General features: G+C 37.9%; 1 protein-coding gene across 17 annotated transcripts in view; it reads left to right on the forward strand.

Moving 5' to 3' along the window:
* hts (adducin 1-like protein hts) overlaps window positions 1-21,700 on the forward strand; it is a 232,531-nt gene that overhangs the window by 135,227 nt on the left and 75,604 nt on the right. For all 17 annotated transcript variants that reach the window (XM_076208406.1, XM_076208402.1, XM_076208410.1 and 14 more), the window contains 2 exons: window positions 11,701-11,931; window positions 12,055-12,198. In XM_076208406.1, coding sequence (XP_076064521.1) covers window positions 11,701-11,931; window positions 12,055-12,198 — 375 coding nt within the window. The remainder of the gene's footprint in view (window positions 1-11,700; window positions 11,932-12,054; window positions 12,199-21,700) is intronic.

Raw genomic sequence — 21,700 nt, forward strand, 5'->3', positions numbered from 1 at the left:
CATATGATAGTTTTGAGAGTGTTGGTGCCAATTTTGTAATTGCTCTTTGTATTCTTTCAAGTTTTTTTTATACATTTTTTTGTACTTGGTGACCATATCGTTGCTGCATATCCAATCTTGGTCTTATCAGGGTAATTAGGATTTTCTTCACCATTTCTTCATCCAGGTATGTAAATGCAACTTTGATTGTTCTTATTAAATTATAAGTTTCTCCAAAAATCTTATTTATATGTTTCTCAGGTGACATATTATTCATAACAATGACTCCCAGGTCCTTCTCATTTTCTACTTTTTTTATTCCTTCTTCTCCCAATTTATATGCTCCTGTTATTCTGTTTTTGCTTTTTCCAAATTCCATTATACTACACTTTTTTGTATTGAACTCCATCTCCCACTTCCTACTCCATTCTTGTACTTTATTTAGATCTCTCTGTAGTGATTCACAATCTTCTTCAGTTTTCACTCTTTTCAGTAGTTTTGCATCATCTGCAAAGAAGCTCATATAGCTTTCAATTCGTTCATCCATATAATTAATATATATAGCAAACATTATTGGGGCCAGAACTGTTCCCTGCGGAACACCGCTTATTACTTCATCCCATTTTGAGTGCTGGTTTCTTATCACTACTCTCATTTTTCTTTCTTGCAAAAAGTCCTCCATCCAATTTAGTAGTTTTCCCTGTATTCCTCCTTCAGTTTCTAATTTCTTAAGCAACTTCTTATGTGGTACTTTGTCAAAAGCTTTCTTTAGATCTAAAAATGCACAGTCCGCCCATCCATCTCTTTCTTGTATTATATCTATTAGCCTTGAATAGAAACATATTAAATTGGTGACGCATGATCGTCCTTGTCTGAATCCAAATTGCCTTGGATTTAACACTTTGTTTTTTTCTAAATATTTTACCCATCTACTTTTGATAATTCTTTCACAAATTTTTGCTATTGTACTTGTTAGAGAGACTGGTCTATAGTTGGTAGGTTCTTCTTTATTTCCTCCTTTATATATAGGTACTATATTTGCTTTTTTCCAATCTTCTGGAACTTTTCCTTCTTTCAAGGAACTATTTAGTATGCTATGTATTTTGTCTGCCAGTTCATTCCTGCATTCTTTCAGTATCCAGTTTGCTATTTCATCTGGTCCATGCAATTTTCTGACATCAAGATTACTCAAGTGTGTTAACCCATTCAACTCCGATGACAAGATGTCTTGTCATTTGGTCAAATAAAACAAAAAATCATAAAACACCAAAATGTTTGATCAAACACCAGAAAAATATGACGTCAATCCTCGCTTCGCTCGCAGCGAAGCGAGGACTGACGTCATATTTTTCTGGTGTTTGATCAAACATTTTGGTGTTTTATGATTTTTTGTTTTATTTGACCAAATGACAAGACATCTTGTCATCGGAGTTGAATGGGTTAATATTTCATTCTTTGTTACTTCTATTTCTTCCATAGGGGGAACTTTCTCTTTCCATTCTTTCTCTTCAGGTTGTTTGTTCTCCCGTGTAAACACTGATTTAAAATGTTTGTTCATAATTTCTGCCATTTCCATTTCCTCAGTGTATTCAACTCCCTCTTGTCTTAATTTCTCCAAGTCTTGTTTGTTTTTCAGTTTATTGTTTACAAATCTGTAGAATAGTTTTGGTTGATCTTTACACTTTTCTATGATATCTTTTTCATATTTTCTCTTTTCCTCTCTGCACATTTGTACATATTCATTTCTATAACAGGTATATATTTTCCATTTTTCAGGTCTTCTGTCTTTTTTCCATCTGTTCCAGGCTTTGTCTCTTTTGTCTTTTAACTCGCTACAACTTTTGTTGTACCAGCATTTTACATATTCTTTTTCTTGTTTTTGTCTTGGGACATTTTTTTCCACTCCTTTTTTGTAAATTTTTGTCAAAATATTCCATTTCTCTTCGTATATTTCTTCCCAGTTTTCCTTTTGAAAGAATTCTCTTATTTGATCAAAGTTTGTTTTTTCATACATCATTCTTCCTTTTCTATATTGTTCATTTCTTTTCATATATTTTTCTTCATTAAGTTCCAGTTCAATCAATATGTGGTCACTTTTACCTATTGGTGTTTTATATTCAATTTTGTCCACTATTCTAGGTTCGGATGTAATTACTAGGTCTAGTCTCGATGGCTCTTCTTTATTTCTATACCTAGTGTTCTCCTGTATCCATTGTGTCATTGTATGGTCAGTAACCATCTCAAGTAGAGCATTTCCCCATGAGCTGTCTCCACCCTTTACTGTCATTTCTTCCCAGCAGATTTCTTTGCAATTAATGTCGCCCATCATAACTATTTTTCCTCCCTCTTCCATTATCTTGTTTAATGTTATCTTTGTGTCCTCTAACATACTTTTATGTTCACTCTCTTCCCATGAGGCTGTTTTCGGAGGCACATAATTTATCACAAACTTTCTGCTCTTCTTATCTCTGTCTTCTACTTCCATCATTATCATCTCTACTGTATTCTTTCCATATGTGACACGCTTCACGTTTATATCCTTCTTAGTCAGGAACATAACTCCACCCCCTTGCTTTTTCTCTCTGTTTCTAATCCAATAATTATATGCATCATGTCCTACACTGTTGGGTGGTAGTGGACCTTTTAATTTTGTTTCTACAATTCCCATTATGTCTGGTTCTTTTTCTTTCAAATAATCATTCAGCTCATTCAATCCTGTTATTAATCCATCTATATTTGTGTAAGACACTCTTAGTTTTCTGCCACTTCCATTGTGTTCTGTTTCCCTTTTGTTTTTCTCTTGTATGTCAACTTTCTTTAGTTTCATATTCACTACTCTCCAATAGAATCTCTCTTTTTCTGACTCCGTTCTTATCTCGTTTTTTCCCTTTGCTTCAAGTCTTTTCTGTTTTTCTTCCTCTCTTTCCTCTTTATTCATTTCCCTTTTTATCCATACCTTTTTATATTGTTCACTTGTTGCTAGTTTCCCTGTTTTGGATAAGATATTCTCAGCCGTAGTTTGTGACCTGAATTTAATCTTAATTGGTCTGGTCTTGTCTGTACTATATTTCACTAGCCTGAATTTCTCTTCGATTTGTTTCATTATTTCTGGTTCATCTTCCTGAACTAATTCTAGTAAATTTCTTACTTTTTCATTTTCCTCTTTGATTCTTGTGGTTCTATCAGGGTTATGTTTCTCTTCCATTCCTAATATAATTATACATTTCTTTCTGTCTACTAAGTCTCTTACTATATTCTCCTTCTGTCTCATCACTTTAATAACTGAGTTTTCAGTTTGTTCATTCATTTGCTGTCTGATTATGTCAGTGAATGCAAATTAGCTATTTTCTTGAATTTTTTTTCCAACCCTCCTTGTTCTCCTTATTATTCTCCTTTAAGACTTTATTCTCATCTTTTACTTCTTTTAACTGTTTTTTTAATTCTTCAATTTCCTTGGTTAAGTTTTTGTTCGCCTTCTCTAGTTCTTCCAATTTTTCAACTCTCCGTATAATGTTGTTAACATGACCGAACCTATGCTCCAAGTTCTCGATCATCTTATCGACCTTCTCTTCTAGTCTTGTCAGTCGGGGGGGGGGGGGTTTGTGTCCCCCCCACCCTCTTTAAATCCCTGGAAAATATTCTCATCATCTTCTACTGTATTGCTCTTATCTATACTTCTAATCTTTACATTTTTCTTAGACATTTCATCATCGCTAAATTGGTCCGGCCCTCGTTTGTTTAGATTTCGTCTGCCTGCCTGGGCCAAGTCCTTACCTTCCTCATTTCCTTCCATTTCCCTCAGTAATCCCTCCCCTTCTCCTTTTTCCTTACTTTCCCTACACCACGAGCAATTTCCCCCCCACCCTGTAAAAACAATAGGTACTTCCTTTGCTTTGGGATCCACGAATTTCACTTTTTCCTCAGAACGTCGTCTATGCCGTCCGTTCGTTGAAGTGTGTGTGTGTGTGTGTGTGTGTGTGTGTATTTACCTAGTTGTATTTTACGGGAAGGGGAGCTATGCTTGTGGGGTCCCGTCTTCATATCTCATTTTATCTAAACTATTTTTAAATTCATGTATTGTTTTTGCACACACCACTTTCTCATCTAACTTGTTCCAACTGTTTATTACTCTGTGAGGAAAGCTGTTCTTTTTCAAGTCTCTTCTATAGCTGTCTTTTTTTAGTTTCTTTCCGTGTCCTCTTGTATTTCTGTCATCCCATTTTATCAGATTCTCTCTATCAGTAATTTCTATGCCTTTCATGATTCTGTAAATAGCTATCAAATCTCCTCTCTCTCTTCTTTGCTCTAGTGTCTGTAGTTCAAGTTTTTCTAGTCTCTCTTCATATGATAGTTTTGAGAGTGTTGGTGCCAGTTTTGTAATTGCTCTTTGTATTCTTTCAAGTTTTTTTATACATTTTTTTGTACTTGGTGACCATATCGTTGCTGCATATTCCAATCTTGGTCTTATCAGTGTGATTAGGATTTTCTTCACCATTTCTTCATCCAGGTATGTAAATGCAACTTTGATTGTTCTTATTAAATTATAAGTTTCTCCAAAAATCTTATATGTTTCTCAGGTGACATATTATTCATAACAATGACTCCCAGGTCCTTCTCATTTTCTACTTTTTTTATTCCTTCTCCCAATTTATATGCTCCTGTTATTCTGTTTTTGCTTTTTCCAAATTCCATTATACTACACTTTTTTGTATTGAACTCCATCTCCCACTTCCTACTCCATTCCTGTACTATATTTAGATCTCTCTGTAGTGATTCACAATCTTCTTCATTTTTCACTCTTTTCAGTAGTTTTGCATCATCTGCAAAGAAGCTCATATAGCTTTCTATTCCTTCATCCATATCATTAATATATATAGCAAACATTTGGGCCAGAACTGTTCCCTGCAGAACACCGCTTATTACTTCATCCCATTTTGAGTGCTGGTTTCTTATCACTACTCTCATTTTTCTTTCTTGCAAAAAGTCCTCCATCCAATTTAGTTGTTTTCCCTGTATTCCTCCTTCAGTTTCTAATTTCTTAAGCAACTTCTTATGTGGTACTTTGTCAAAAGCTTTCTTTAGGTCTAAAAATGCACAGTCCGCCCATCCATCTCTTTCTTGTAGTATATCTATTAGCCTTGAATAGAAACATATTAAATTGGTGACGCATGATCGTCCTTGTCTGAATCCAAATTGCCTTGGATTTAACACTTTGTTTTTTTCTAAATATTTTACCCATCTACTTTTGATAATTCTTTCACAAATTTTTGCTATTGTACTTGTTAGAGAGACTGGTCTATAGTTGGTAGGTTCTTCTTTATTTCCTCCTTTATATATAGGTACTATATTTGCTTTTTTCCAATCTTCTGGAACTTTTCCTTCTTTCAAGGAACTATTTAGTATGCTATGTATTTTGTCTGCCAGTTCATTCCTGCATTCTTTCAGTATCCAGTTTGCTATTTCATCTGGTCCATGCAATTTTCTGACATCAAGATTACTCAAGTGTGTCAATATTTCATTTTTTTTTTTTTTTTTACTTCTATTTCTTCCATAGGGGGGACTTTCTCTTTCCATTCAATCTCTTCAGGTTGTATGTTCTCCCTTGTAAACACTGATTTAAAATGTTTGTTCATAATTTCCGCCATTTCTATTTCCTCAGTGTATTCAACTCCCTCTTGTCTTAATTTCTCCAAGTCTTGTTTGTTTTTCAGTTTATTGTTTACAAATCTGTAGAATAGTTTTGGTTGATCTTTACACTTTTCTATGACATCTTTTTCATATTTTCTCTTTTCCTCTCTGCACGTTTGTACATATTCATTTCTATAACCGGTATATATTTTCCATTTTTCAGGTCTTCTGTCTTTTTTCCATCTGGTCCAGGCTTTGTCTCTTTTGTCTTTTAACTCGCTACAACTTTTGTTGTACCAGCATTTTACATATTCTTTTTCTTGTTTTTGTCTTGGGACATACTTTTCCACTCCTTTTTTGTAAATTTTTGTCAAAATATTCCATTTCTCTTCCACTGCTTCTTCTTTGTATATTTCTTCCCAGTTTTCTTGTTGAAAGAATTCTTTTATTTTATCAAAGTTTGTTTTTTCATACATCATTCTTCCTTTTCTATATTGTTCATTTCTTTTCATATATTTTTCTTCATTAAGTTCCAGTTCAATCAATATGTGGTCACTTTTACTTATTGGTGTTTTATATTCAATCTTGTCCACTATTCTAGGTTCAGATGTAATTATTAAGTCTAGTCTCGATGGTTCTTCTTCATTTCTATACCTGGTGTTCTCCTGTATCCATTGTGTCATTGTATGGTCAGTAATCATCTCAAGTAGAGAGTTTCCCCATGAGCCGTCTCCACCCTTTACTGTCATTTCTTCCCAGCAGATTTCTTTGCAATTAAAGTCACCCATTATAACTATTCTTCCTCCATCTTCCATTATTTTATTTAATGTTATCTTTGTGTCCTCTAACATACTTTTATGTTCACTCTCCTCCCATGAGGCTGTTTTCGGAGGCACATAATTTATCACAAATTTTCTGCTCTTCTTATCTCTGTCTTCCACTTCTATCATAATCATCTCTACTGTATTCTTTCCATATATGACACCCTTCACGTTTATATCCTTAGTCAGGAACATAACTCCACCCCCTTGCTTTTTCTCTCTGTTTTTAATCCAATAATTATATGCATCATGTCCTACACTGTTGGGTGGTAGTGGGCCTTTTAATTTTGTTTCTACAATTCCCATTATGTCTGGTTCTTTTTCTTTCAAATAATCATTCAGCTCATTCAATCCTGTTATTAATCCATCTATATTTGTGTAAGACACTCTTAGTTTTCTGTCACTTCCATTGTGTTCTCTGTTTCCCTTTTGTTTTTCTCTTGTATGTCGAACTGCCTTAGTTTTTTATTCACTACTCTCCAAGAGAATCTCTCTTTCTCTGACTCCGTTCTGCTCTCGTTTTTTTTTCTTAGCTTCAAGTCTTTTCTGCTTTTCTTCCTCTCTTTCCTCTTTATTCATTTCCCTTTTTATCCATACCTTTTTATATTGTTCACTTGTTGCTAGTTTCCCTGTTTTGGATAAGATATTCTCTGCCGTCGTTTGTGACCTGAATTTAATCTTAAGAATTTTTCCTCAATTTCCTTCATAATTTCTGGTTCATCTTCCTGAACTAGGTTTAGTAAACTGCTTACTTTTTCATTTTCATCATTGGTTCTTGAGTTTCTATCAGGGTTATGTTTCTCTTCCATTCCTAATATAATTATACATTTATTTTTGTCAGTTAAGTCTCTTACTATATTCTCCTTCTGTCTCATCACTTTAATAACTGAGTCTTCAGTTTGTTCTCTCATTTGCTGTTTAATTATATCAGTAAATGGAACTTTACTGTTTTCTTTTATCGACTTCCATCCCTCTCTGTTTTCTTTACTATTCCTCTTCAATTCCTCATTCTCCACCTTTCTTTTAACTGTCTTTTCAGGTTTTCTATTTCATCAGTTAAGTTTTTGTTCGCCTTCTCTAGTTCTTCCAATTTTTCAACCCTCCGTATAATATTGTTAACATGACCGAACCTACGCTCCAAGTCCTCGATCATCTTATCGACCTTCTCTTCTAGTCTTGTCAGTCGGGGGGGGGGGGGGGTTGTGTCCCCCCCACCCTCTTTAAATCCCTGGAAAATATTCTCATCACTTTCTACTGTATTGCTCTTATCTATACTTCTAATCTTTACATTTTTATTAGACATTTCATCGTCGCTCAGCTGATCGGGGGGGTCGTTTGTTTACCTTTCGCCTGTCTGCCTGGGCCAAGTCTACTCCTTCCTCATTTCCTTCCATTTCCCTCAGTAATCCCTCCCCTTCTCCTCTTTCCCTACTTTCCTACTACCCCACGAGCAATTTCCCCCCCACCCTGTAAATACAATAGGCACTTCTCTTTGCGTTGGGATCCACAAAACTTCAATTTTCTTCAGACCGTCTTCTAAGCCGTCCGTTCGTTGAAGTGTGTGTGTGTGTGTGTGTGTGTGTGTGTGTGTGTGTGTGGGGAGGTTAATTTGCTCCTATAACCTCTTAAAGCCCTCCCATCTTTAATCAAGATATCTCTTCTGTCTATGCAATATATCCCCTTTAGTGACAGGAATATTGTAATGATATCACCTCTTTCTCTTCAATCTTTCAAAGCTGACAGATGATGCTTTTAACCCCTTCCATACGGTGCCGCACACGTAGGCGTCATGGGGAGCGAGTGTATTCGCGAGGCTGCCATATCGGTGTCTTGATTATATTTATTGTAGTCGCCCCTCCATAATGACATTCTTTCTAATTCTTTTGTAATCGCATTTTCTATGGTTATCAAAATTCACGGGTGAAGAGAGAACGATCGATATAAGCGGTGACTATATTTTATGATGCGAGTATTATTACGACACGTACGGCTGGCATTGGCTGCTGCCACCGAGATCTAAGTCCATGACGCCTACGTGTGCGGCACCGTATGGAAGGGGTTAATCTTTCCTTGAATGGTTTATCTGTCAGGATGGGAACCAGTTTGCTTGCTGCCCTTTGTATTCTTTCAATCTTGCTTATATCCTTCACTCTGAGGGGAGATCATACTACTGTATTTTCCGGCGTATAGTGCGCGACTTTTTTCCGTTGGAAGGGCCTAAAAATGGGGGGTGCGCATTATCTACGGCCTACGATAAAAATTCTGCGGCTGTGTGTGTAATTTTTTTCACAACAATGTGACGATGTTGGCCGTCACAAAGTCGGGATGGCACACTTCTCCATGACGTTCCGTGAGAACAAGAAGAACAGCCATGGTGACATGAAAGAATACGCCAGCATGGGCTATATAAATATTTGGTATAGGTAGGTATTTATTGAATCTTATTTTTCATGTTTAAATAGGCCTAAACACCATGAAACATGATCAATATTTATGATATTTGCCCATGTTCGCAGCATCCTAGTTTGAATTTTTGTGTTGGCTTTGTTGCTTCACTTTAGGTATGGTACAAATTCCGTTGCGGCCGTTCATAAACTCGTGTCAAACACCTGACTACAACACCCTCTTTCGGGAGTTATATCAACTAAACGTCACCTCGATGAGAGACTGTCCTATTTCACCACTGTCATTGTAGGTTCAAAGCTAAAACGAAACAGTCTGTAGTTTGTTTCAGTATTAAATAAAAAATGGTAAAGACGAATTATTTCCTCAAGATATAACATGAAAATTTTCTGTAAAAATCCCGAAATTTTTCTGTATGTTTTACTTCCAATAAACTTTTTTTAGATCATATTTCCTACAAACTATTTAAGCTACAAAGTAATATAAGGGACCAACGCGCAACATGAGTCATATACCGGTACATGTAGTTCCTACTTTTTCTTAGTTGTGTGCTGATTGATGCCTAAAGTGACAAATCAACAGATTTCCCAGCGGTGGCTCTAGCCAATGAAAAATACTTCTCCATGATACTAAGTAATTAATCACCTTTATTTCATTGGTTTATTTTTACTAACATTAATTATCGTAGTCTATGCAAATATTTGGGATCCGTAAAACAGCACTGATACCAACATCATGAACATTGGCCGTTTTAGCTCACCCAGAATATGCGAGATCAGGGCTGAGATTGACAGTTCTATTGCCAATCTAGCCTACACTAAACACCCTCTTGCGTGAGAGTTTGTTAAACTAAACGTCACTTCAGTAAAGACACTTATGAACCGAAACATAGTTGCTGCATGGTGATAAAAACTTGTACACGGTGATAAAAACTTGAACACGGTGATAAAAACTTGTACACGGTGATAAAAACTTGAACACGGTGATAAAAACTTGTAAGATGAATTATTCCCTCAGGATAGTAAATTAAAATTTTTCTGTAAAAATCCGAAATTTTTCATGTACATTTTGTATTCAATAAACTTTTCATGGCTCAAATTTCCCACAAAACAATGGACCAACGCAAGCAGGAGTCACATACATGCAGTTCACGAGCTTTAGCCACCAGTGACTTTTCCTGGTATGCGCGTTATACGTCGGTGTGCACTATCTGTGTACTGAGATAACGAAGTGCATGGGTGCGCATTATAACCTGATGCGCATTTTAAGCCAGAAAATACGGTACTGACACATATTCCAGTCTTGGATGTATCGGTGTTTCAGTGAGCTTTTCCATCATCTCTTCATCCATGTAGTGAAACTCCACCTTGATCTTCTGCAGCAGTTTGTATGTCTCTCCCACAATCCTGTTGATATTTCTGTCAGGCGATGGGTAGTCTTTTATCAACACTTCCAAATCTTACTCCTCAGTTGCTTTTTTAATGGGTTCTCTCTCCAAGGAATAGTTTAAGGATGGTCATTTGCCACAGTTGCTCATTCCTAGTGCTTTGCAATTTTTTAGTAATGAACTACATTTTCCATTCCTTGGCTCGATGCAAAAATAGTGACAAGATGTTTTTGCAAGAGTCTACCATCCTCCTCATTTTTCACTCTTGTCATGTTTGCATCATCTGCAAACATGATGGCATAGCTTGTTCCTTCCATCATGTCATTGACATGGACAAGAAACATTACTGATGTAAGCAAACAAGAAATATTGTGGAACTCCACTTGTTTCTGCTCTCCATGTTGACATCCTTTTTTTTTTTTTTTTTTTTTTCCCTCCTCCTCCTCCTCCTCGTTTTACCTATTTGTAGTATATGGGGTTGTTATACCAGCACTTAATGTACACCCTTTCCTGCTGCTGTGGTACATATTTATCTATTCCTTCTTTATAAATTTCTTTAAATATATTCCATTTTTCTTCCATCTTTGTTTCTTCATTAAAGAAGTTTTCCCAATTCACTTTTTGAAAAAAATTTCTGAGTTTCTCAAAATACATTTTCTTGTATATTAGTCTACCTTTTCTGTGTTTCTCATTTCTTCGCAAATCAATTTCCTCTATTAGTTCAAACTCGGTATGTGGTCACTCTTCCCAATTGGTGTCTTGTATTCCATTTCATCCACAATTTTAGACTCTGATGTTAATATTAAGTCTAGTCTCGATGGTTCTTCATTGTTTCTATATCTGGTATTTTTCTTTACCCTCTTAGTCATTGTAAATTCAGTGGTCATATTGTCATATCCAATTGTATATTTCCCTAAAGGCCCTCTCTACCTTTCACTGTCATCTCTTCCCAACATATTTCTTTGGAGTTAGTCACCCGTTTAACACGGTCGCGTGCACAAAAACCTTTTCATTCAGTTGTCTGTGTATTCATCCCCATGTGCCAGTTTCTCGATACATTTATCATTCTCCTTGGACATTTACATCCTTTCCATATTCTATCACACCACATTTTCTCCATTCCATACCACATGTGACTACTTCCTCATCCTCTTATCTAATAAACTCTGTTCTCAGTGCCACCCACATCCCATATAGATTTCATCACTACTTTCACTTTCATTTACCATTAGCCTTATCTCTCATACTCCCCCATACTCTGCCCTCCACCTACTGTAGTCTCTCATCTGATTCTGTTACGGGTGGAATGTTGTCCACAAACAACTGGCTCGGCTCCCACTTCCTTCCATTCTGACCAGCTCCGAACCCCTGCCCAGCAACCTTTATTTTGCCTCCTGCAACATTCCATCTATGTATGTTTTGAATAACCAAGGTAACATTTACTTTTATAATGTAAGTAACATTTACTTTTATAATTTTCAGGCCCGGATAAGTCAAGACCAAGAGCATTTCTTGTTAAATCCCTTTGGAATGTTGTATCATGAAGTAACAGCATCATCCCTAGTCAAGGTTGATATGCAGGGCAATGTGGTTGACCCAGGAACTACGAACTTTGGTGTTAATGTGGCAGGCTTCATGTTACACTCTGCAATCCATGCATCCCGTCCTGATATAAAGTGTATTATTCACATACACCATCCTGCTGTTGTGGCGGTAAGGACAATTTAAAGTGTAGTTGTTTATTTTACCACACTCGTTTTCAGTTATGTATCAAATTTTGTATTGAAAATCAGTAAGTTGTAGTAATATTACTCATCATATGCTGTTTACATACAGGTATCTGCACTGAAGCAAGGGCTATTACCGTTATGTCAAGAAGCAGCACTGATTGGAGAGGTCTCCTATCATGATTATTGTGGTATATTTGTGAATGTTGAAGAAAAGGAGAAGCTTGCTAGGAACCTGGGTGCCATCAACAAGGTAAAATCATGATCTGTAGTAGTCATATTATATGATCTCCCTCTCCCTCTCTCTCTATCTCCTGTCTTCTCTCTCTCTTCTGTCTCTTTCATCGCCCTCCCTCCCTCCTCCTCCCCCTTTTTTCCTCTCTCTCTCTCTCTCTCTCTCTCTCTCTCTCTCTCTCTCTCCCTCTCCCTATTTTTCTTCCTCACCTCTCTTTTTGTCTTTTTCTTTCTCCTCTGTTGTCTGTTATGTCTCAGTTTCTCACTCTCTGGAATGGGTTTTCACAGAAATATCTTCTAGAAGTATGTATTGTTATGTTGGCATACATGATTTTGTATAATGCTCATCCAGGACTATAAGGACAGACAGTCTAGGGAATGACAAAAATAACAACCTTGTATCTGTCCCACACCTATGTGAAATCCATCTGTTGCCCCCTTTCTTCTTAGCAACTCATGGATGAAGGGTAATTTCTTCCTGCCACATTACTCGGGTCAAAGGCAGTGCAACAATACAGTGCTTTCACTTCAGGGCCTGATGACTTGAACTGGTTTACCCACCACTATTGTATATTATCCATCTATATAACAAGGGGTTTTTCCCCTCTTATATGGGATGTAGCCAAGTCAAAAGGTACACTCCCACTCCCACCCATTTCTCTTGCACCCATTCCACTTCCATCCGCCACCCTTGCTTCCCTTTCATTCTTTGCTCCTCATGGGTGATTGGTCATCCCTACACACCAGGGGTACTCAAACTGGGGTTCGCGAACCCCCAGGGGTTCACAAGAAGATTTCTAGGGGTACTTAGATGGCTGACGAGAAACGTATTTTAAATAGTGGTTGTTGTTGTTGTCATTCCCTAGACTGTCTGTCCGAGCAGTCCCGTCTCCCCAAGGAATGCTACAGCCGAAACTGGGTTTTCCCACAAATCCTTTATAGAGTGTATGTTGTGTTGTTTGCGTGCATGATTGTGTATAATGCAGTCTTCCATTATGTGTTGTATGGTATGGGGTGAAGTGTTACATCCTGGGCAGCTGTTCACAATGCAGTCATCCAACCTCTTCTGGTAGCTTAGAAGTGGTGGGTGGTGGCCGCACCACAGTCTGGCCAAGTGGACTCTGTCCTTTCGTGGGAGAGAGGATTCAGAAGGGTGGATATCAGGGAGTCTGGCATGCAGCAGTGTGTTGTCTTTCAGTGTGTTAATGGAGCGGTGAGTGATATTATGAATATGTTTCTGGAGGCTGATATTTGGTGGTTGTGGAGGAAGAGAAGAGAGTATTTGTGCGTAATAAAGGTCTTTGGGTGTTGTTTTAATGTTTCTTGGTGTGTGTGGGTGTTCTGCTATGTAGTGTAGCGGGTGTAATGTGTTTGTGGTGGCTGCGGCAAGTGTTTGTGTGCCTCTCATGTCGAGGTGGTCCTTGACTTTGAGGACTTTTGTTTCATGGTGTAAATGGTCTGTAGGTGTTGTATTTGTGCAACCTGTAATTGTTTTTAGGGCTTTGTTTTGTATGATTTGAAGGGTGTTGTGGTGTGTCTCACTGAGATTAGGAGCCCATGCAGGACTCGCATAATTCAACACTGAGCATATGCATTGTTTGTATATTGTTATATTAGTTTCTTTGTTTTGTCCAAATGTCGTTCCAGTGATTGACTTAAGTGCGTTAAGTCTAGGTGTGCATTTGTTTTTTATGTTTGTGATGTGTTGTTTGAAAGACATGGATGTATCGTATGTTAAACCAAGAATTTTCGGTGTGTTTGTGTGTGGTATTAGAGTGTTGTTTACGTAGAGATGAGGTATGTATTTGTGTTCTTTTGTCCAGTTGGTGAGAAGTGTTGCTGTAGATTTGGTTGGAGCTATTTTGAGTCTGTTTGTGATGAACCATGTGTTGAGTGTATCAAGGTATGGCTGGATTAATTCTGCAGCTTTGTCTGTGTTATGATGTGTGCATGTGATTGTTATGTCTGCGTAGGAAGAGATTTGTATTTCTGAGTTGTCTGGTGTGGGTAAGTCATGCATGTATAGATTAAATAGTGTGGGGGATAGAACTGAGCCCTGTGGTACTCCATTCTTAATGTTTCTGATGTGCGATGATTGGCCATTATATGACACGTAAGCATTCCTACCTGCCAGATAATTGGCCAGTCATCTTTTGGTGTTATTGTGCATGTCTGTGTTATATATTTTATTTGTTAGGTTGTGGCGGGGGATAGCATCAAAAGCTTTACTAATGTCTAATGTTATAAGAAGTGTTCTGTGGTGGGGCCTATCTGAATTGATGCCATCTAAAATTCTTTGTGGTAGTTGTGGATTATGAAACTCCGTGCTAGCAGCGTGTGTTCCTTCAATCTCACTGTTCTACGCTGGTTTCTAAATTAACAGTGTTGATTACCAATAGTTGAATCTGGTGTGTGTGTGTGTGTGTGTGTGTGTGTGTGTGTATTTACCTAGTTGTACCTAGTTGTATTTTACGGGAAGGGGAGCTATGCTCGTGGGGTCCCGTCTTCATATCTCATTTTATCTAAACTATTTTTAAATTCATGTATTGTTTTTGCACACACCACTTTCTCATCTAACTTGTTCCAACTGTCTATTACTCTGTGAGGAAAGCTGTTCTTTTTCAAATCTCTTCTATAGCTGTCTTTTTTTATTTTCTTTCCGTGTCCTCTTGTATTTCTGTCATCCCATTTTATCAGATTCTCTCTATCAGTAATTTCCATGCCTTTCATGATTCTGTAAATAGCTATCAAATCTCCTCTCTCTCTTCTTTGCTCTAGTGTCTGTAGCTCAAGTTTTGCTAGTCTCTCTTCATATGATAGTTTTGAGAGTGTTGGTGCCAGTTTTGTAATTGCTCTTTGTATTCTTTCAAGTTATTTTATATATTTTTTTGTACTTGGTGACCATATCGTTGCTGCATATTCCAATCTTGGTCTTATCAGGGTGATTAGGATTTTCTTCACCATTTCTTCATCCAGGTATGTAAATGCAACTTTGATTGTTCTTATTAAATTATAAGTTTCTCCAAAAATCTTATTTATATGTTTCTCAGGTGACATGTTATTCATAACAATGACTCCCAGGTTCTTCTCATTTTCTACTTTTTTTATTCCTTCTTCTCCCAATTTATATGCTCCTGTTATTCTGTTTTTGCTTTTTCCAAATTCCATTATACTACACTTTTTTGTATTGAACTCCATCTCCCACTTCCTACTCCATTCCTGTAGTGATTCACAATCTTCTTCAGTTTTCACTCTTTTCAGTAGTTTTGCATCATCTGCAAAGAAGCTTATATAACTTTCAATTCCTTCATCCATATCATTAATATATATAGCAAACATTATTGGGGCCAGAACTGTTCCCTGCGGAACACCGCTTATTACTTCATCCCATTTTGAGTGCTGGTCTCTTATCACTACTCTCATTTTTCTTTCTTGCAAAAAGTCTTCCATCCAATTTAGTAGTTTTCCCTGTATTCCTCCTTCAGTTTCTAATTTCTTAAGCAACTTCTTATGTGGTACTTTGTCGAAAGCTTTCTTTAGGTCTAGAAATGCACAGTCCGCCCATCCATCTCTTTCTTGTATTATATCTATTAGCCTTGAATAGAAACATATTAAATTGGTGACGCATGATCGTCCTTGTCTGAATCCAAATTGCCTTGGATTTAACACTTTGTTTTTTTCTAAATATTTTACCCATCTACTTTTGATAATTCTTTCACAAATTTTTGCTATTGTACTTGTTAGAGAGACTGGTCTATAGTTGGTAGGTTCTTCTTTATTTCCTCCTTTATATATAGGTACTATATTTGCTTTTTTCCAATCTTCTGGAACTTTTCCTTCTTTCAAGGAACTATTTAGTATGCTATGTATTTTGTCTGCCAGTTCATTCCTGCATTCTTTCAGTATCCAGTTTGCTATTTCATCTGGTCCATGCGATTTTCTGACATCAAGATTACTAAAGTGTGTTAATATTTCATTCTTTGTTACTTCTATTTCTTCCATAGGGGGGACTTTCTCTTTCCATTTGTTCTCTTCAGGTTGTATGTTCTCCCTTGTAAACACTGATTTAAAATGTTTGTTCATAATTTCCGCCATTTCCATTTCCTCAGTGTTTTCAACTCCCTCTTGTCTTAATTTCTCCAAGTCTTGTTTGTTTTTCAGTTTATTGTTTACAAATCTGTAGAATAGTTTTGGTTGATCTTTACACTTTTCTATGATATCTTTTTCATATTTTCTCTTTTCCTCTCTGCACGTTTGTACATATTCATTTCTATAACCGGTATATATTTTCCATTTTTCAGGTCTTCTGTCTTTTTTCCATCTGGTCCAGGCTTTGTCTCTTTTGTCTTTTAACTCCCTACAACTTTTGTTGTACCAGCATTTTACATATTCTTTTCCTTGTTTTTGTCTTGGGACATACTTTTCCACTCCTTTTTTGTAAATTTTTGTCAAAATATTCCATTTCTCTTCTGTTGTTTCTTCTTTGTATATTTCTTCCCAGTTTTCTTGTTGAAAGAATTCTCTTATTTTATCAAAGTTTGTTTTTTCATACATCATTCTTCCTTTTCTATATTGTTCATTTCTTTTCATATATTTTTCTTCATTAAGTTCCAGTTCAATCAATATGTGGTCACTTTTACTTATTGGTGTTTTATATTCAATTTTGCCCACTAATCTAGGTTCAGATGTGTGTGTGTGTGTGTGTGTGTGTGTGTGTGTGTGTATGTATGTATTGTTACGTGACCACCTCTAACCTTAAAGCAATCAGTTAGTAAATTAAGGATTTAGGAGGACAACAACAGGTCTTGCCTCATCCCTTAAAGGTGGAGTGACAATAGACGGATGTCTATTTCATTTCCTTCTTTACACTTCCTTCTGTAAATATATCTTATTCCCTCTCAGTTAGGAAAAATCATCATCCCACATTAGTAATCATGGCAAATGGGGGATACAAAAAGATAGTAGGTAATTTTCTCTATACCTATATTGAATAAGCCTATCAGTACAGAACTAAATGAATGCATTTATCATTGCATCTCAAAATCCAGCACATTCTTATCATATGAGGTAATTATTCAATGTTTCCACTGCTACTCAGTTGAGCTACTGCCTCTACATCAACATAGTCATCACATTGCATTCCATGCAATTACATACCAATTTCTATTTACCATCACAGTCCTACGACCACACACAAATTATACAATCTCTATGTAACCACTTCAACAAGTTCTGCTCCTATAAACACATGAAAATTGGATCCTTGCTAATCATCTCAAATAACATACATCCTACCAAGATATGCAGTCATAACTCACCAGAAATCATTGCTCTCTCCCTCCTGCGTGTTTTCCATTATATCTATTCCCGTTATTCCTCCCATTTATTCTTTTCCCAACCATTACTTCCCCCAGCAAAAGGACTAAACGTCTGTCTCCATTTTTCACGCAGTAGAGAAAGAGACAGAAAGAACAACGCTTTCATTGTTGTAGGCGTTTGAGTTGGCACCATGGTTCCAACAATCTCTTGGCATCATCCTAACGATACATTCAATATCGTAAAATACACACCGTACATGGATCATACATCAAAAGCAATTATCCCTTAGGATTTTTAATTGCTTCTTCGCTCCTCCAGGTAATGATATCGTTCCTTCTGTTATGAACGGTTGGAAACTATCCACAATTTTCTCCTTCCTCTTAGGAAACCAACCGTTCATAACAGAAGGAACGATATCATTACCTGGAGGAGCGAAGAAGCAAATAAAAATCCTAAGGGATACAGGGGCGAATCTGAGTCTAGTCCTCCGAGAGACATTGGATTGGACCGAAAGTTCATATACCGGTGAAGAGGCTAGAATAAGAGGTGTGGTTGCAGGAACGAATACCCCATTGCATTATGTAGAAATAGACACAGGATATGTTAGTGGCAAGGTGAAAGTTGGAGTCCGTGAAGAACTCCCTATAAATGGTGTGGATATGCTTTTGGGAAATGATTTAGCCGGAGATAAGGTGGTCCCAGAGCCAATAATGATTGCTAAACCCCTCGGAAATGTGAAGGATGGGAATGTCGACGTGCAAGGTGAAGGAGATGTCTTAGATATTGGAATTCGGAAGAAGGTTCAAAGTGAGTGTGGAAATGGAGAAGGAACTCCAGTTGCAGGGAGTAAGAAATCTCTGAGCGGAGGTGAAGTAAATGCAAGTGAGGAGAGTGCGGATGATGGAAGTATCCAAAGAATTTACCCAGCTTGTGTAGTGACCAGAGCCATGATGAGGAATAAGGAAACTAACGATGAGGATATGGGTTTAGGTGATATATTTGATGAGGAAAAGGAACGTAAGCCTGTGAAAGATGAAAGTGTGGAGATGAAATTAGAGATATCCCCTGATTTCAATGTTGGCAGGAAGGAACTTATCGAGGCCCAGCGCAATGATCCTACTTTGAAGGAATGCTTTGGAGAAGCAAATAGAAATGGCGTGTCTGATGATAGTTCTACTGGATTCTATCTTCACGACCATGTATTGATGAGGAAGTGGAGACCTGCGAGTGTACCCGCAACGGAACATTGGGAAATGAAAATGCAGATAGTGGTACCGAAGAAGTATAGGCATACATTGATAGCCTTGTCTCATGAGTCTAGTTTGGCAGGACATCTAGGAGTGAGGAAAACAGCAGGGAAACTGTTGACTCATTTCTATTGGCCAAGTCTGAAGAGAGATGTTGCGGAGTTCTGTAGAACTTGCGACGTGTGCCAGAGAGTGGGTAAACCGAATCAAGTAGTCCCACGAGCACCACTGCAGCCCATACCAGCATTTTGCAAGCCGTTCAGCAAAATAGCGATAGACTGCGTGGGACCTTTACCGAGAACTAGGAGAGGAAATTCCTATCTACTGACAATAATGTGTGTAGCCACGAGATTCCCAGAGGCTATTCCACTAAGGAGTATTCATGCCAAAAGTATAGTGAGAGAGTTGGTGAAATATTTCTCTTGGGTAGGACTCCCAGAGGTGATACAATCCGACAGAGGAAGTAACTTCACTTCCGGCATGTTCAGGAAGATATTGAAGGGCTTGCATATTGAACAGAAGTTGGCAAGTGCTTACCATCCACAATCACAAGGTAGCTTGGAGAGATTCCACCAAACTCTTAAGAACATTCTGAGAGTATACTGTGAGAATCTTGGTATAGATTGGGATAAGAGTCCCACTAGCTCTATTTGCGGTCAGAGATGCAGTACAGGAATCGACTGGATTCAGTCCATTCGAACTAGTGTACGGCCATGATGTGAGAGGTCCTTTGAGCATGATGAAAGAGAAGTGGCTCGGCAAGAGTGATGACCCGCATTTGTTAACGTATGTATCAGAATTCAAGAGTAGATTGATGAAGGCGAGGGAGCTTGTCGCAGAGAACCTGAAGAATGCACAACAGGAGATGAAGAAGTGGTATGACAAGAAGGCGAGAGTGAGAGAATTCAAACCAGGTGACAGAATTTTGGTGTTATTACCTATCCAAGGGGATCCCTTGAAGGCAAGATATTGTGGTCCATGGACAGTTGAGAAGAAGGTAGGAGAGCTGAACTACATAGTCAACACTCCTGGTAGGCAGAAGAAGAACCAGTTGTGCCATGTGAACATGATCAAACCATATCATGGAAGGGAGGAGAAGACGGAAGTACCCGAGGAGATGACTGAGTTGAGTTGCGGCGTGGTGAATGCAGAACAAGAAATGGATGATGGAGAGGAGGAGAAATTCAGCAGGTGCGAGGAGAAGAATTTGGAGAACTCGATGGTGCTAGAGAACCTAGGAGCTAAACTGAATCATCTGAGCAGTGAAAGGAGAGATGATATCATCCATGAGATACATAAGTGTGGAACCTTATTTTCGGATACTCCGAGGAGATGTACCGTGTTGGAACATGATGTCGATGTAGGTGATGCCAGGCCGATAAAGCAACACCCATACCGAGTGAATCCAAAGAAAAGGGAAATTATGAAAAAGGAAGTCCAGTATATGTTGGAAAATGGATTAATTGAGGAAAGTAACAGTGCGTGGAGTTCCCCGTGTGTGTTAGTGCAGAAGGCAGGTAGTGATTCGTACAGGTTCTGTACAGACTTTCGGAAAGTGAACCAAGTGACTAAGAGTGATTCGTACCCGATACCAAGGTTGGATGACTATCGATTGTGTGGGAAAGGCGAACTTTGTCAGTAAGCTAGATATGTTGAAAGGGTACTGGCAAATAGGTTTGACGGAGAGGGCCAGAGAAATCTCTGCCTTCGCGACAATGGATGGCTTGTATCAGTACCGGGTGATGCCATTTGGTATGAGGAACAGCGGCAGTACGTTCCAAAGATTGATTAACAAGGTGTTGGCAGGAGTGACTGGGTGTGCAGTCTATATTGACGATATCGTCATATATTCTGAAACTTGGGAAGACCATGTAGAGCAAATTTCGAATGTCTTCCAGAGACTGAATGATGCCAACTTAACAGTGAACCTTGTTAAGAGTGATTTTGCAAAGGCAAAGGTTGAATACTTAGGATACATGGTAGGCCAAGGTGAAATACAACACGTTGATGCCAAGGTGAAGAGTATCAACGATTGTCCCGCTCCTAAGAACCGTAGAGAGTTGTTACGATTCTTAGGCATGAGCGGTTACTATAGGAGGTTCTGTAGGAATTTTTCCACAGTAGCTTTACCATTGACTAGGCTGTTGTCAAAGGGTACCAAGTTTGTGTGGGATACACATTGTGAGGAGGCTTTCACAACTATAAAAAGGATGTTAATGAGTGACCCTATACTTGTCACTCCTGATTTTGAGAGACCGTTCAAATTGTATGTGGATGCGAGCAACGTTGGCGTAGGGGGAATTTTAGTTCAGGAGAAAGAGGATATCGACCACCCGATATGCTACTTTTCAAAGAAATTCCTCCCTTATCAGAGAAACTACAGTACAGTTGAGAAGGAGACTTTAGCCTTGATCCTTAGTTTGAGTCATTTTGACATATACTTGAGAGGGTCCGGATATCCTATTTCTGTGTTTACTGATTATAACCCCCTGGTATTTTTACATAAGATGAAGAATGATAACCAACGGTTGATTCGATGGCGTTTAATGCTTCAGGACTACAATCTGATAATACGGCATGTGAAGGGAGCGGACAATATCCTGGCGGATACATTGTCTCGTCTTCCTTCTCCAACATGAGTCAATCCAAGGATCGCCTCATGTCTTGAAGGGGGAGGGTGTTACCATAGTCACCCCCTGGTGCTAATTACGTTCTCTATTTTTCCAAACGCTGGTGCCCAGCTAATGTATATACAGACGCAAATTCACGGTCTGATATTAAAGTGTTTTGGATCAAATGTGTCTAGAGATACGTTTATACTTTTGAGATCCACGGTGCTCTAGTTATGTAAGAATTTATAGAAATACATATTGTAATTGCTTTTGATGTATGATCCATGTACGGTGTGTATTTTACGATATTGAATGTATCGTTAGGATGATGCCAAGAGATTGT

The sequence above is a fragment of the Oratosquilla oratoria genome, chromosome 25 (assembly GCF_046742065.1).
Source record: "Oratosquilla oratoria isolate Oo_2021 chromosome 25, ASM4674206v1, whole genome shotgun sequence".
Lineage (NCBI taxonomy): Eukaryota > Metazoa > Arthropoda > Malacostraca > Stomatopoda > Squillidae > Oratosquilla > Oratosquilla oratoria.